Genomic DNA, 16,564 nt, shown 5'->3' with positions numbered 1-16,564 from the left:
CCCTCGTGCACAGGGGTAATAGTGTACATGGGCCCTATTATGAGAAAATGAATCTATATTTTCAACGATGATATGCTATGATGATTTACAGAGATAATTTATAATGATGATTTATAATGATGCATCATGATGATGATTTATAAAGATGATTTACAACGATGATCTATTACAAGATGTAATAGTATGTATATGTTACGGGGGATGCAACCGTACATACATATATTATTATGGCTAGAAGTATATTTATTTGTAAAAAATGATTTTCAAAACTGAGAATAAGGAGTAAAACTATCTATGGTCGTGGATGTTACTTGCTGGGCCCCCTTTGGGCTCATTCAGTTTTATTTCTTGTTTTCAGGTAGAAAGGATGCTGGAATAGGAGGCCGGAATGGGGTGGGAATAATTATTAAATTTCAAAGTCTTTTCATATAAGTTATTGTAATGATATGATATTCCGCAACTAAAGTTTAATGTTTTCTAATTTCGCTTGTAATAAAATCTCTTGAATAATGTTTTATACATTTATCGTATCCTTTAAAATCAAGTACTCTGATAGACCTTATAGATCTTTGCAAGAATTTTGTTGTAAAAGAAGAAAAGTGGCAAACTCAGCCTTAACGGGCTGAGGATGTTATATCTTTATTATAATCATCATCATTTCTCAACTTTCTTTTTTTCTCAAAAATGAAAACTTTTTCAAATATAAACTTGTGTACTTAGAAAGCATTTAAAGAAATAGAAACTTTCTAAATAATTCTTTTAGAAATCCTTCATGCATGCAAGATATCTCCATGACAAGTAAATAAAATAATCATTTACAGTTTGATACAAGAATGAATAAATAGGATGACATGAAGTAATTTTAGAAGGGGTAGTGAATTTACTTACTTCTAGACTGAAGTTAAAAGTGGTCTGAAGGATCTAGTTGCTCCAATCTGACTAACACCACTAGTATATCTTTTGAAACTAATTTCTCGACTCTGTTTTCTCTCGTGTTCTTTCTTTCTTGCAACACTTTGTCTCGCCCTTTCTCTCTCTGTTTCGTGTAAACACTTAAAGAAAGAAGAAAGACCAAGTAGAAAACGGAAGAAATAAGAATATGTGGAAGAGAAGGGAGAGGAGTGGTGAAATTTGTGAAGAGGAAGAACTCTATTTATAGGAAAAACCAAGTACTATTCTACCTTCCATTTTACTATTCCATCTACCAACACTATTATACCTACATTTATCCATCTACAATTTTAGCCTCATTTTACCATTCCATCTACCAATACTATTATACCTACATTTATCCATCTACAATTCTAGCCTCATTTTACCATTCTATCTACCAACACTATTATACCTACATTTATCCATCTACAATTCTAACCTCATTTTACCATTCCATCTACCAACACTATTATACCTTCCTTTATCCATCTACAATTCTACCCTCCTTCTACTAATACTATTATACCTACAATTGACTATTCTACCTTCCACTTTACTGGTCCATCTACCAACACTATTATATCTACATTTATCCATCTACAATTCTTCTTACCATTTACTATCCTATTATTTCACCAATCACCATTTTCTAATTACCACTCTCTGTAATATCATAAATTTCCCAAAAATTAAAATCATAGGCTAAAATGAATATCAAAATAACATCATCATCAAAATAATCTATTTAAATAACTTTGAAAATTTCGGGGCGCTACAATTTTGATCCTGAAATAAATTATACTCACATTGCACTTGTACCAAAAAAGAAAAATCCTTTAGGAGTTTATGATTTCAGACCTATAAGTCTATGCAATGTGGTTTATAAAATTGTTGCTAAAGTAATGGCCAATAGATTAAAACATGTATTACCTGTGATCATTTCTTGTAATCAATCGGCTTTTATCCCGGGCCGATTAATATCTGACAACATCCTTGCAGCCTATGAAACTCCCCACACCATGCATTCTCGTATGTATGGGAGGGTAGGATATATGGCGTTGAAGCTCGACATGAGCAAAGCCTACGATCGGGTGGAGTGGCTTTTTCTCGAAAAAGTCATGAGGAAGATGGGTTTTGAGAGTAGATGGGTCAACCTTGTAAGGAAATGTGTGACTATTGTATCATATTCTGTGATTGTAAATGGGACCCCTGTCGGGCTTTTTAAACCCTCTAGGGGGATCAGACAATGGGATCCATTATCTCCATACCTCTTTATTCTATGTGCGGAGGTATTGAGCTCAATACTTTCACTTGAAGAGTGGCTTGGACATTTGAAGGGGGTCCCAACCTCATTTAAAGGCTTGAGGATAAACTACTTATTTTTCGCTGACGACAGTCTTCTTTTTTGTAAGGCTACTGAACAAGAGTGGAACTGCTTAAAGGGGGTACTGGAGGCTTATGAGGAAGCGTCGGGGCAGCGGCTAAATAACGATAAAACATCGGTCTTTTTTAGCCGAAATACAAGCCAAGAAACAAAAGATAGAATTCTGGAGGTTGTAGGAGTTCCTGATTCACAAAGGTTTGATACCTATTTGGGGCTTTCGGCGTTGGTGGGTAAATCTAGAACTCAGGAATTTCAGAGTTTGCTAGAAAAGGTAATGAAGAGGGTGGCGGATTGGAAGACAAAATTTCTTTCTCAGGCTGGAAATGAGGTTCTAATCAAAGCAGTGATCCAAACAATAGCATCTTATAGTATGAGTATTTTTTTGCTCCCATCAGGTTTGTGTAAGGAGCTAAATAAACTGATGCAGAAATTTTGGTGGGGTCACAAGGAGAACGACAAGAAGATACATTGGATGAGTTGGGAGAGAATGGGACGTGCAAAAAATGTGGGAGGCTTGGGATTCAGAGATCTCATTTGCTTTAACAAGGCTCTCTTAGCGAAGCAATGTTGGCGCTTATTGCAGTATCCTTACAGCTTGGCAGCGAAGATTATCAAAGCTAAATATTACTCCACAAGGACGTTATTGTTAGCAAATTTGAGGAGTAAGCCATCATTCACTTGGAGGAGCTTGTTGGTTGGAAGGGAACTGCTTGAAGAAGGATTAATCTGGCGCATAGGCAATGGGACATCTGTTCAGATTAGGGGAGACAAATGGATTCCTTTGCCAATCACTTACACCACTCAGACATGTAATTCACTCATCGGGGAGAACGCATTGGTAGCTGAATTAATGGAGGAAAATCCGAGGCAATGGAATAGGCACTATATAGTCTATATTTTCCAGAGCTTTGGGGAGGAGGAAGCTACTGCGATCTGTAACCTCCCACTGAGCAGACATCACCACGACGACAAGATGATTTGGCGTGCGACAAATTCAGGAGAGTTTTCGGTAAAAAGTGCGTATCATCTCGAGAAGGAAAGACTAGATAGATTGAAGGGAGAATGTTCTACGGGGGTGAGAACGCAGGCAGTATGGAAGATGATTTGGGGTTTGAAGGTTCCACATTCAGCCCAAGTGTTTCTATGGAGGGCTTGTAACAAAATTCTGCCGACAAAAGATAATCTCAAGAAGCGGAAAGTGGTTGAGGATGATATTTGTATTTTCTGTTGCAGTGCTGTCGAAACTACCCACCATATACTTTGGGACTATCCATCATCTCAGGATGTCTGGTGTGTCAGCAATAACAAGCTCCAAAAATGCAGATCGGGTGGTAATAACTTTTGTGAGCTGGTGGAATACCTGATGGGGTCGGTAAAGAGAGAAGAGATGGAGCTGTTCGCTATGGTTGCTAAAAGAATCTGGAAGCGACACAATGAGGTGGTGCACGGGGATGTTTTTTCACATCCTAGCACAATCGCAAGGCAGGCCATAGATCAGCTCCAGCTATACCGTCAGGTAAATGAGAGACAAGCGGATGCTCATGACCTTTCCTAGCCGATACAACAAAGATGGGAAGCTCCACCAGAGGGTTTTTACAAGATTAATTGGGATGCTGCTACAGCAGCTACAGCAGAGGGGGAGCAAAAAATGGGAGTGGGGGTTATAATAAGAGATGAAAAAGGAAACGTCATGGCTGCATTAAGCCAACCTGTTATGGCTCTCTATGATCCAATTTCTGTTGAGGCAATGGCTGCTTTACGAGCTGTGGAGTTTAGCAGGGAGGTGGGAATAAATGATGTGCTCCTTGAGGGGGACTCACTACAAGTGGTGAAGGCGATAAATGATCCCCAGAAAAGCTGGCTACGATACGGGCAAATTATTGATGATATTAAATGGATTCTAGGGTCTCTAAACAAATGGAATATCAGGCATGTAAAGAGAGAGGCTAACTTTGTAGCCCATGGTCTAGCTAAATATGCAATTAGGTCTTCAGAAACTCAAGTATGGTTGGAGGAGTCCCCTAGTTGTATATCAGATGTTGTTTTTTTAGAGCAAATGGCTCTATCTTTGTAAGGCTTAGGCCGTTTTCTTTTTGATTGAATGAAGTGATTATCATTTCCCTCAAAAAAAAAAAAAAAAAAAAAAAAACAACACCTTCGTCTCCTTCCTATCTGTTTCCTCTGAGACTGAAAGTGATCAATGACGACGAATGAATTTAACACAAAATTAAATAATTAATTAGGGGTTGTATGTTAATCTACTTTTTGGAAACCATAGTAGTTTTAATAATCAATTGACTTAAAGCATATTCAACCTTCACTTAATTCCATCCTCCATCTAGAGGTGGGCAAATTAACTGGTTACCGATTATTGACTTATTATCAAATTTAACCGAACTGATAGTAACCGGTCGGTAATCGGTTAAAAATTTTGTACCGATAAGCTTATCGGTCGGTAATCGGTTAGTTAATAATTTGTTATCGAAAAACCGATATGATCGATAAATTATTTTAATTTTTTTTTAATTTTTTTTAATTTTAAATTTATTATTGAAACCAAAATGACGTCGTTTTGGTTTTTATTTTATATTGTAGTGGATCAATATAAAAAAAAGCTTGAATAAGCTATTTTAGCCAAAAATATACCCCAAAGTAACTAATTTCTAATAAGTTATTTTAGGCTTTAGCCCAACAAAACGTATTTAGGCTTCCAAAACAATTAATTTTTAGCTCAATTAGCAACCAATTAAAAGCTATAAAAAAAGCTCACAAAAAACTGATTTAACCGACCAATTAACCTATTACCGATATGATCAATAATTTTCGGTAACATTTCTTATCCGTCGGTAATCGGTTAGAATTTTGTTAACCGATAGCTTATCGGTTACTGACCGATAAGCCCATTAACCGAACCGATATGACCGATACCCAGCCCTACCTCCATCTTTGAATAACAACACTCTCGTCTCCTTCCTATCGATCTGTTTCCTCTAAGACCGAAAGTGATCAATGACGAATGAATTTGACACAAAATTAAATAATTAATTAGGAGTAGTTTGTTAAACTACTTTTTGGAAACGATAACAATTTTAATAATCGGTTGACTTAAAGCATATCCAACCTTCACTAAATTCCATCCTCCATCTTTGAATAACAACACCTTCGTCTCCTTCCTATTTGTTTCCTCTGAGACCGAAAGTGATCAATGACGAATGAATTTAGCACAAAATTAAATAATTAATTAGGGGTTGTTTGTTAAACTCTCTTTAGAGCATTTTTACAGATTCATCAAATTTTACTCACTAAAATAACAAAAAGTATATTTTTTTCTATTTTAACTATCAACTTTTTTTATAGCACCACGGCAACCTCACTATTTTAACTATCAACTTTCACTAATTCATTTAAATATTATTTTTTAAAGACTTCCCTAATATTTTTTTTTAATTTTTTTTTTTTTGAAAGAATAGGGAATGAGAGATAAAATTTATATTCTTTGTTATTTATTTAGTGAGTGAATAGTACTCACTATTGCATTTGAGAAACAAAGCTTTTAAATCAAAAAACGTTTTTGGGTAAAAGCTTTATTTTAAAGCTTTTTTCAGAAGTGTTTTTTAGCAACTTTTAGGCTTTTAGACATTAAAAGGGTTTTTAATTTTTTACCAAACGAGTAGTTTTTTCTTCAAACATACTTTTTGTGTGTTAAAAATACTTTTAAGCATTCCAGTTCCCTCTGAAGCATTGAAACAACTTGATTTACCATTGGAAAAGTAAAACTATCATGGGAAACACTCAATGTTTTATACAACAAGAAAGCCGAATCAAAAAGTCCCGATTCAACGTGGGATTTTATTGTTACACTCCATGTCATACTATGATCTACCTGTTAACAACCCGAACGACGCTCTGAAGATCGTTAAACTGTGTTAACAAAGCTCATGAGCTTTCAAACAACGGAGATGGGTCCTAACTCTTTTGATACTATGAGAGACGCATGGAGTTTAAGAAGTATGATGCTCCTTGCTTAATCCAATAGCCACGAAGAAAGAAGAAGAAGATACAGGGAGGTGTTTTCCTCGTCGCTGAACCCAAAAGCCATGAAGAAAGAAGAAGGAAGATACGGGGACGTATTTACTATTTTCCACTTCCCCTTTAATGTTTCCTGAAATATTTTAATTCCCATTTATCCCATAAAATGGAGGTGTTTAACGGCGTATGTTTCTTTTTAACACTGTCTTTGGGTTTCACATTTCAATAAATTGCTCTTAAATCTAGACCATTGAAGATTTTACAGCAGATACGCGGTTCTTTTTTGAACCGCATGGAAGCCTGAACCGGTCCAATTTTTCACGGACAAGCGTTTGCAATGACGTTACCCATTTGAAGGAGCTGGCAGCCACTGGTTTAAGTGCATAAGTGCATATTAATTTGTCTCGTAACTGGTAAATGATATGTTCAAGGTCAAGGGGATAAAGGATAAGGGCCGAATTGTAGCCATATATATATATGTTGGGTTATGTTTTGGCTCATTCGGTTTGCGTGTAAAGTTGGTGAAAATGAAGCATCTTAACATGTCCAGAAAACAAATTCTAGAAGGCAGGTCCGGACCCAATTTCCAGAGAATATCTATTGAAGGGCATGTCCGGACCGCCAGAAGCCGGGTCCGGACCCAAAAACCAGCAAGTCTATTTTGAAGGGCAGGTCCGGACCGCCAGAAGCTGGGTCCGGACCTGATTTCCAGAAACTGCATTTTGATGAAGAGGTCCGGACCCTCAGAAGCCAGGTCCGGACCCAATTTCCAGAAAGCCTCGATCTTTATGAGATGTCCGGACACAAGTGTTGAAGGTCTGGACATCGCTAGGTTACGCATATGTAAACCTAGCCATGTCCGGACCCCAGATTAGCCCTGTCCGGACATGGCTGCTTTATTTTGTTTTATTTTCTATTTAAACACGATTTTGCTATATTTATATGTACGTATTTTGGAGAGCAAAATCAGAGAGCTTAGAGAGAGATATTGTTCTAGCTTATTTGAGAAGGGATTAAATACGTGAAGCCAATCGGAGTTCCGGTGAAAGGAAATCTTATAGAAGAATTGTGCCAGATGTTCTGGAAAGAGCTACTGCGGTAGAAGTCAAGTGGGTCGCTTGTCGTGTACAAGGAAGAGTAAATTGCAAAGGTTTTGTAATTCTTCTTGTATTCCTTATTCTTCTTATAGTGGATTGATTTCCTGGGTTTGGCTGCCCCGGAGAGGTTTTACATTTAGAGAGTTCTCTAAATGGTTTCCTCTTCGTAACCAAATATCTGTGTTCTTGATTTTCATTACATATCTGTATTTGGTTGATTATTGATTGTTAGGTCAGATCTTATTCCGCTTAATATTTGTGAATCACCTAGACATTTGAATAGGTGTCGTTTGGAGTCGTAATATAGAATTTTCAATTGGTATCAGAGCGGGTTCACTCTGAAGGATTTATTTCCTGAGTGTGATCCAAGACTCCATATCAAATGTCTCATACTGTTGCTCCTAATTCTCTTCCCGTCTTTGACGGAACAAATTATACGCTTTGGAAAATTCGTATGAGAGCATATTTTAAATCCATTAATGTTTGGCATATTGTCGAATCTGGATGGACACGTCCAGAAAAAGCAATAGCTGAATGGACAACAGAGGAAAAGAATAATGCTACTGCGAATGACAAAGCTATAAATGCTATTTACATCTCTGTTTCAAATGAGGAATTTTCCAGAATTTCTAAATGTGAAATAGCTAAGGAAGCCTGGGAAACTTTAGAAATCACACATGAAGGAACTAAAGTTGTTAGAACTTCAAAAATTCAAATGTTGGTTTCTCAGTTTGAGGAGATTAAAATGCAGGAAGATGAAACTTTTGATGAATTTTATTCAAAGCTTAGTGTCATTAGAAACTCTACCATTAATTTGGGAAAGAAAATGGATGATGCTAAAGTGGTGAAAAAAATCTTAAGATCTTTGCCTGAGAGGTTTATTCCCCAAATTGCTGCTATACAACAGAGCAAGGACTTAGATACTATGAGAGTAGAAGAACTTGTAGGTTCCCTTCAGACCTTTGTGCTAATTCTTCCTAAAGACAAGAACACCAAGAATATTGCTCTTAAGGCAAAAAATGTTAAGGTTGACTCTTGTGGTTCATCTGATGAGGATTCTGGAAATGAGGAAGAAATTGCTATGTTTGCTAAAAAGTTTAGGAAATTCTTTAGGGCCAAGAAAGGGAATTTTAGAAATAGCAATTCACAATTTTGTGAGAAATCTAGAAATGAGAATGTTGAGAAAGGAAAGTCACCTAGAGGTATCAAGTGTCACGAATGTGGAGGACATGGGCACATTCGTGTTGACTGTGCTAACTTGAGAAAGTCAAATGGCAAGGCATTTAATGTGACTCAAAGTGATGAGTCAGACAAGGACGATGCTGAACAAGGAGTTAATTACTTAGCATTTGGAGTTAGTTATGAGAGTGAGCATGAGAATAGTGAGTGTAATTCTCAAGACAAACAAGGTGTGTCCGATAATGATTCGGAAGAAGAAGATGATTTGCAAAATGCTTATAATAATCTCTTTGTGGAATACACTAAACTGAAAAAGCTGAATAAGCAGCAATTGAAGAAACTCAATGAGGTTAATCTTGAAAATGATCAACTTTCTGTCACCTTAACTGATTCTCTTGCTACTCATAATACTTTGATGTCTGAAAATCAAATGTTAATTGCCAAAGTGAAATCCTTAGAGAATGAACTGAATGAATCAAAGAATCATTTAACAAAATTCTCTAGTGAAAAGCTAAATCAAATGCTACATAATCAGAAACATTCGTTTGATAGAACTGGATTGGGTTTTGATAAATCTGCTATTTTATCTACTAATGTTGCTTCTTCTTCAAAGATGATTTTTGTGAAACCAGTGAACAAAGAAGATAGCTTGGCTGAAAAGAAGGTAATTTCTCCTCAAATTTCCAAAGATGGAAAAGGTAAGGGAACTCTAACTGATTCCTATATGTCTAGTTCTAAGTCGAGAAGTATGCACATGTTAAGGAACCAACCTTCTCAAAGGTTTATTCCTACTTGTCATAACTGTGGTAAGATTGGACATATTCGTCCTAAGTGTTTTCAGCTTAACAGTCATGAGCCTAAAAGAGAATATTTCCATTCTAGAAATAGTTATGAGAAATTATTCAACATGATGAGAGACGTAGTAACACGGTTAGATGTCTTGGAAGAGTCACACAGTTGTCCCTGATGTGAAGAAAGTTTGGGTCAAGAAGATTAATACCATTCACCCATTTAGGGGGAGTGGTAATGGACTCACCTAGATTAGGTGGGCACATAGACCATGCCTAGAAATTGAGCATATTGATATTTGTCTATAGCTGTTCTAGGGCATTTTTTTTTCTTAATTTTTGTTTGCTTTGTTTTTATTTTCTTTGATTATTTTTTATTCTTTTAGATTGTTTTAATTGTTAGATACTCAGTTTCTCATGTCTTGTGCTCAAATGAATATTTTACATATGAGGGGGGTCAATATTTCTGCAATTTACATCTATTGCTCCATATGTTTCTGATATACCTTGTTTTTCTGAAGACTGTTAAAGGAGTAAGAGTCAGTTTTTCTCATGTTCGAAATTGTGCACTTTTTGCCCCCATTAGGTTTATATTTTTGTTATATGTTTGGAAATTTGGAGAAAACATTTTGTTTGGAAGATAGGCAGTGTAGAATCTTGCCACTTGACCAACTCGTTAGTTGAACCTAGCTCCAAAAAATTCCACCATTTTCCAAAAAGAAAAAGAAAAAAAACAAGAAAAAAAAAGGGGCATAAAATAAGCTCAGATGATTTCATTTTGCTTCTGTCTGTCCCTAAAGAAAGAATCAGTGATCAAATCATTGCGGAAATAGATGATTACTAAAGGACATGGTAAAAGAAAATGATCAGTCTCAGGGGGAGTGTATCGGATGAGGGAATCTAGGTCCTAACATTATAAGGTTTTACTGTGGTTTGAATCAGACTGCTGGTCTTCCTTTACAAAATGTCTGCCTAGATTTGCCTTTCATTGATGAAATCTTAGTTAATGGGAGTACTCACACACTACACCATCACATGAGATTTCTGATTATTGCCTACTTGACTGCATTCACAGACCAAGGTTGTGTCATGCATATGGTACATTTACGGTGTAAGTGTAGCTTGTTGATCACTCCGAATTGTTCAGATATTCGTACGGGCATGCATGATCTATTGCTTATCTATACAAGTTTTTTTTGGTGTTTTGTTTTTTTTTTTTTTTTTTTTTAAAAAAAAAAGGAAAGCTTTTGGATATTCATTGTGCAATACATGAGTCATTGATGTGTTATCATGTGTGTTCATTTAACTTTTAAAGGGGGAGAAACATGCTTTGCCTTTCCAGTTTCCTGTTGTTAATTGAGTCATACATTGAGGGGGAGTTTTGTTGATGTTTCTTTATAATCACGCATCATTTTTTTCATGAGTTTTATTTATGTCTTCTTGTTCCACATATGCCTTGATGTATTTTGTGAAGTGTTTCAGGAAACATGAAGACCTTTTGTCATTCTGTGACAAAAAAGGGGAGTAAATATGGGGAGATGATGGGATTGGCTCGACATTTTGGTTTTGTCACTGAATTGCCAAAGGGGGAGTTTGTTAGTTCTTGTGTTGGCTTAATTCAGTTCCAAAATGCAGAGGCTACTGTTCACGAGCTCAAACACTGATATAAAATGCTCAGAATCCAATCTCCACCGTTCATAATGTAGATTCATGTGTTATGAACGTCCCTGCAAAATTTCAGCTCAATCGGACCATAAACGCCCATCGATCGGAGTTGTTGATGAAGACTGGACAGGCCGGGTCCGGACCGCAATTCCCCGGGTCCGGACCCCATTTCCAGAAACTTGATTTTTCAAGCAGGGTCCGGACCCCAGTTCCCGAAAGTGCATTTTATGAGGCCTGTCCGGACCTCAGATCTGCAGGGTCCGGACCTGGCTGACTTATTAGGGTTATTTTCTATTTAAACACGATTTTGCTACATTTACAAGTACGTATTTTATTGAGCAAAAATCAGGGTGCTTAGAGAGAGAGAATTTGTTCTAGATTATTGTTGAAGAGAAAATACGTGAAGCCAATCGGAGTTCCGGTGAAAGGAAATCTTTTAGAAGAATCGTGCCAGATGTTCTGGAAAGGGCTACTGAGGTAGAAGTCAAGTGGGTCACTTGTCGTGTGCAAGGAAAAGTCAAAGGTTTTGTTATTCTTCTTGTATTCCTTATTCTTCTATATAGTGAATTGATTTCTTGGGTTTGACTGCCCCGGAGAGGTTTTACATTTAGAGAGTTCTCTAAATGGTTTCCTCTTCGTAACCAAATTTCTGTGTTCTTGATTGCATATTTCATATCAGTATTTGGTTGATTTTTTAACTGCTAAGTTAGATCTGTTTTCTGGATATTTTCTGTAAAACTCCTAGACGTGTGAGTAGGTGATAATTGGAGTCGTTTTAGAATTTTCAATCTTAAACATTATATATTTAATAAAATAGTCTAGTCGATTTTGTTAGAGAATATGTGGGCTTGTCCCACATTGCTAATGTATGAAGGTCTCTTTTCCTTTGGCTTCTATATATTGAAATATCATATGTACTTTCAAATTATTAAATAAAAGTAAGATATAGCTTATAAGGCTTTAATGTGTGAATATAGACATATTGTCGAACCACCTTAATCTTGTTGTCACTTTTATATTATTTATTATTCCGCTTTATATTTCCACATTATAAAATGTTTCATACATTAGCAATGTGGAAGAAGCCCGATTTTTCATTTTCTAATTCTAATTCTAAAGCACTAGCATCATATACTATCCACGACTTTTCTCAGTTTCTTCTTATGAATTATTTCATAGAAACTTGCTACATGTAAATCTCTGGTCTACTAGGTCTTCCGGATCCTATGGTTAACCAGAAATGTACTTAAAAGATGTAAGAAAAAAAAAAGAAAAGCATTTTCTCTGTTCCACATTCATTTTTAGTTCTAAGTGTTTTTCCATTGTCACAGAGAAGAAAGATCCTGCTCTACTCATTGGCTATGGCAACTGTGGTAGACTTTCTGTCTCTTTACAACTTCGAGTCAGTGAAATGTTTTTTTCTTTTTTTTTTAAACTTCACTTCCTCCATGAACTTACACGCCTTTTGTAAATACCTCTCAGTATTCAAAGTCTCTCACTTTCGTGTATTGAACTTTCGTTTTGTTCTAAATACCCTCTACCATTAAATATTACAGTTAAATTAAACGGTAGAGTGAGTAAAAAACCTGTATACTCCTAAAATTTTTTGAAGTTTCAAATTTGCCCATTATTTATAATTTTTTTTTTTTTAAAAAAAAAAAATTATTTTTTAATAAAAAATAAGGGTATTTTAGTAATTTCATACTCATATGTTAGGATTTTCAGACAATCCCAACGGAAGGGGAAAAGTGAAAGGAAATCAAAGTTCGATACACCAAAGTGAGAGACTTTGAATATTAGAAGAGTGCTTGCAAAAGGCGCATAAATTTATAGGGATAAGTGAAGTTTTTTTTTTTTTTTTTTTCACTTAGCAAATATACATGTTTGTTGTTACATATGATCATCAACTTTGAAGAGAAAAATACCACAATGAAACAGATCTAGGCATTGATCAGTGGCATTTAAAGATACCCAATCCAAAAGGACCAAATCTAAAGAATAGAAATAGAGTTTAAGAGTTGACAACAACAGAAATCCACCAACACCCATATGGGTTTTAGCCATGACAAGCTTGACTTCCTCGAGGCAACTTCTGTTGCTACACACAAAGATACTAACTTTTGATCTCCTTTCAGCTCTGTCAAACATTTAGGAGAAATCGAGCTGGTTCAACTTTTGCTGCATAATCAAACTTCCATGAGCTGTACTTCCTATGAACAGCATTAAGTTTCCCAGTTTCAGCCTTCTGATGGAAAGTAACCATCAGTTTTGAGCATTCTCTGTTAGCACATATCAAAAGTAAACATCATTAAGAATATAGATTATATTTGATTTCAACACTAATGTGTTCAAACTCAAAGAAAAGAAATCAGAAACAACTCACAGAAGCTGATCTTCAGAGTAGTTAGAATACCACTCGCTAGTTTTACTCCATTGCTTGATGGAGGGGAGGTAAAGACTACATTGAGCAGTGTAAATTGCTGCAGCAGCTAGCAGAGATGGTGGGAACTTGAGCATTTGGTACTCCACCAGGCATAGCTCAATGATGAAGAAGGATAGAATCTCAAGCTGATTCAGTTTCATGTTTGGAGTATATCTTTTTAGTATCATATTAACCAAAAAAAAATCTAATTTAAATCGATATGATCCATTTATTAACCTTTTTGTCTGATTGAGCTGCCTTGAGGAATCTTCTCATAAACACATATGGGGTAGGCACCGAGAAATCAAATTGTAAGGTGTTCACCATTAGCCTCTCCTATGGCCAAAGGAAATCATTATACACAGTTTAAGAGTGAGGAGGAAGAACAGAAAGTAGTGAGAAACATTGAAGGATATTACCATATCAAGAACTTCTTCTCTTGAATATGCCTGATCTGATATCAGAACAAGATCCTCCACCACAGGGACAGCAACCTCCTCATACTTGCAGGCCAATAGCATGGCTGTCACCCCAACCAATTGAAGCCTCTTTCTGGGAACTGTTTGGCGCTCTAAGAACCTGTCTACAAGGTTGACAGTGAGGAATAATGTCTCCTCCATAAGCTGAAATTTGTAGTGAACCTGTCAATTCAAGCAATCCCATCAGTCATATGGCCTTATCACGGGCAATGAATCCCTCTCCATGCATGTAGGAATTTAACTTGTTTTAAATGGCAATGGAAAGGCTTTCAAGTGCTATGTAAAAAAATTTCAGTCTCACTTAGATGGCCTTATCACAGGCAATGAATCCCTCTCCATACATTTAGGGAGTTATCTTTGTTTAAAGTGGCAATGAAAAGGCTTTCAAGTACCTCTATCTTTCCCTTCAAAGAAGCAAATCAAGAGCAGAATTGTTTACCTCAATAAGCCAGTCAATAAGGATAGCCCTCATTTTCTCGTTGATGTCAAATTGAAGGGCCATGTAATTTGGAGAAACACAGCTAGAATTCTGCATGATTAAAGTTCAGTGAATCAAAAATAGAAGATGCTAACCGCCACTTAACCACGTGCTATAGTAGATTATAAACTTTCTCATAAGTTGCTAACTCTCAAGAAGGATGCACTTCTTTTGCAAAACATTGATTGACATGGTGACAACCAATAAAGAGAATTTCAACTACATAAAAAAAGCGCACATTTGCGCTATAACCCTAAAATGACTAGTCAAATTAAAACTTTTTTATTATCACTTCTAAAACCCAATTTCAAAGTAAGCAATGTGGGACTTCATATAAACTGCCCACTTTCTATGTGGATTACTCATCTTTCCAATATAGGACCAAGGTGTTACAATGTGAGAATGATCTCCATTCTCCATCTGCGTTACATTTTACAAGTATGTGTTTGAAAAAAAAAAAAAAAAAAATTAGTAAGTACAAAACTTACCTCATTTTTCCTATAGTAAGCAATTATGTCATCTATATACTCAACAACTGCAAGTGGATCTTTCAAATCGCTGCTGTCAATATCAATAACCAGGTCCTCTTCATATTCCATTTCATCCTCTTCCTACAGGAATTCAATGCAAAATTTGAGTAATTCTGCTTGGCCAAAAAAATATTTTCAAACCCATTTCAACAGAAAGAATGTAAGGATAACTGGATACACATATGGCATACCATTCGATCAACTTCATCTAGCATGGCTTCAGTGTGCTTCACAAACATTGGAACCCCATCATCACTAGCATCATCATCATACTCCTCCACATCAATGACTATACTATCTTCAAGGGTATTTGGGTTCAGAGCCAATGAGGCTAGTTTCTTAGTTTCCTAATAATAGAACCATTAAAAAAATCACAATTACCTTCTTTAAACTTTAAAGAACAGAAAAAACAAAAGAAATCAAAAGATCTTCTTGGTTTATACAGAGAGGTCTCCAAGGCAGTGCTGGACCGTTTGTTCTGCAAACTTCCTAAACAAAGAAAGGAAAAAAGTTAGCACTGATGAGAAATTATCAAAAAACAGCAAAATATCACAAGATTTTGAATGGTTCTTCTGCCAAAACAGATGAGTTCTTAACTTCTCATCACACATCTTTCCTAAACGTATACTGGAGTTTACCTGTCAAACTCTGCTTTATTGGGTATATGAGAATTTAAGGTAGCTCCAAAAACATTCTGATCAATGCCGCTTAGAGCTTGTCGACGATTGTGTCCCACTTCCTTCACAAACTTGGCACCCTCCATTCTTGGACTTTCTTTAAAAGTGGAAGATATATAATAAAGTTTTGCATTCTAATAACATGCAAGCAAGAGTAACAACAAGAAATACAAGAAATGTTGAATTTGTATTGAATTTTACCTCGAAAATATGAGGGCCGAATGAGGGTTGGATAGTTCTCCTTTGATGCATCCATTTTAATCACCTTCGAGATTAACAAACAAATTTTGAAAATGAAACAAACCCACCAATCTTCAACAACGAAGTTCCTTGTGTCCCTCAGCTTCAGCGTTTAATCACAAGACAGAGACGAAATATGTATGTGTGAAGAAGCAGAAATAAAGGGAAAAAGAAAATGGTAGAGAAACTGAGAAGCCTGTCTACACACTACTAATTTTTTTGAAACTAACGGCTACTAACTAATGGCCGTCGGATCTAAATATAATGAAAGGTTGCGATGGTTCGTCTAACGGTTCATTGCTTTTGTTTCGAATATTACTACTATGGGCCCAGCAAAAGTGAATTTAGTTGAGTCTTTTCTGTGGGGTTGGGCTTGCAATTAAAGCCCATTAACGCTCTTCGGCACTCAGATGTGGGGTTTCCTGGAAGCTTCTTCGAATTGGAATAATAAGATCATTTTCAGTCCATATTGGATTGAAGAATATTCAGTTTATGACTAGAACTATAAATAGGATACATGTCTACTAACAAAAAATAATACTAAAATATTATTTTAAATTTTTAAAAAATAAAAATTAAAAATTAAAAAATATTTTTAAAAAAACTAAGGGTGGTCCGGCCACCCCCTATGGCCAAATGATTTTTTTTTTTTTTTAGTTTGGC

General features: G+C 36.0%; 2 protein-coding genes across 2 annotated transcripts; one reads left to right on the top strand and one right to left on the bottom strand.

Annotated features, from left to right (window-relative positions):
* Positions 1–1,835: 1,835 nt before the first annotated feature.
* LOC132169451 (uncharacterized) lies at positions 1,836–3,872 on the top strand. Its single transcript, XM_059580487.1, has one exon. The coding sequence runs from the start codon at positions 1,836–1,838 to the stop codon at positions 3,870–3,872; it is 2,037 nt and encodes a 678-aa protein (XP_059436470.1).
* Positions 3,873–12,806: 8,934 nt separating this feature from the next.
* On the bottom strand, positions 12,807–16,072 carry LOC132163724 (G2/mitotic-specific cyclin-2-like). Its single transcript, XM_059574096.1, has 10 exons — positions 15,863–16,072; positions 15,623–15,758; positions 15,428–15,473; positions 15,176–15,331; positions 14,943–15,065; positions 14,416–14,505; positions 13,917–14,138; positions 13,735–13,833; positions 13,459–13,643; positions 12,807–13,354 (listed from the first exon to the last, which is right to left on the bottom strand). Exons 1-10 carry the CDS (start codon positions 15,915–15,917, stop codon positions 13,216–13,218), a joined length of 1,251 nt encoding a protein of 416 aa, XP_059430079.1. The 5' UTR covers positions 15,918–16,072; the 3' UTR covers positions 12,807–13,215.
* Between the last annotated feature and the right edge of the window lie 492 nt (positions 16,073–16,564).

Source organism: Corylus avellana, chromosome ca1 (assembly GCF_901000735.1).
Source record: "Corylus avellana chromosome ca1, CavTom2PMs-1.0".
NCBI classification, from domain to species: Eukaryota; Viridiplantae; Streptophyta; class Magnoliopsida; order Fagales; family Betulaceae; genus Corylus; species Corylus avellana.
The sequence above is the reverse complement of the archived record's forward strand: the minus strand, read 5'-3'. Positions and strand labels throughout refer to the sequence as shown.

Coding starts and splice junctions, on each gene's coding strand:
- LOC132169451 (XM_059580487.1), top strand. CDS start 1,836: ATGGCCAATAGATTAAAACATGTATTACCTGTGATCATTTCTTGTAAT.
- LOC132163724 (XM_059574096.1), bottom strand. CDS start 15,917: ATGGATGCATCAAAGGAGAACTATCCAACCCTCATTCGGCCCTCATAT. Junction 15,332..15,427: donor ACTGCCTTGGAGACCTCTCT/GTATAAACCAAG, acceptor TTCTATTATTAG/GAAACTAAGAAACTAGCCTC. Junction 13,355..13,458: donor TACTCTGAAGATCAGCTTCT/GTGAGTTGTTTC, acceptor ATGTGCTAACAG/AGAATGCTCAAAACTGATGG.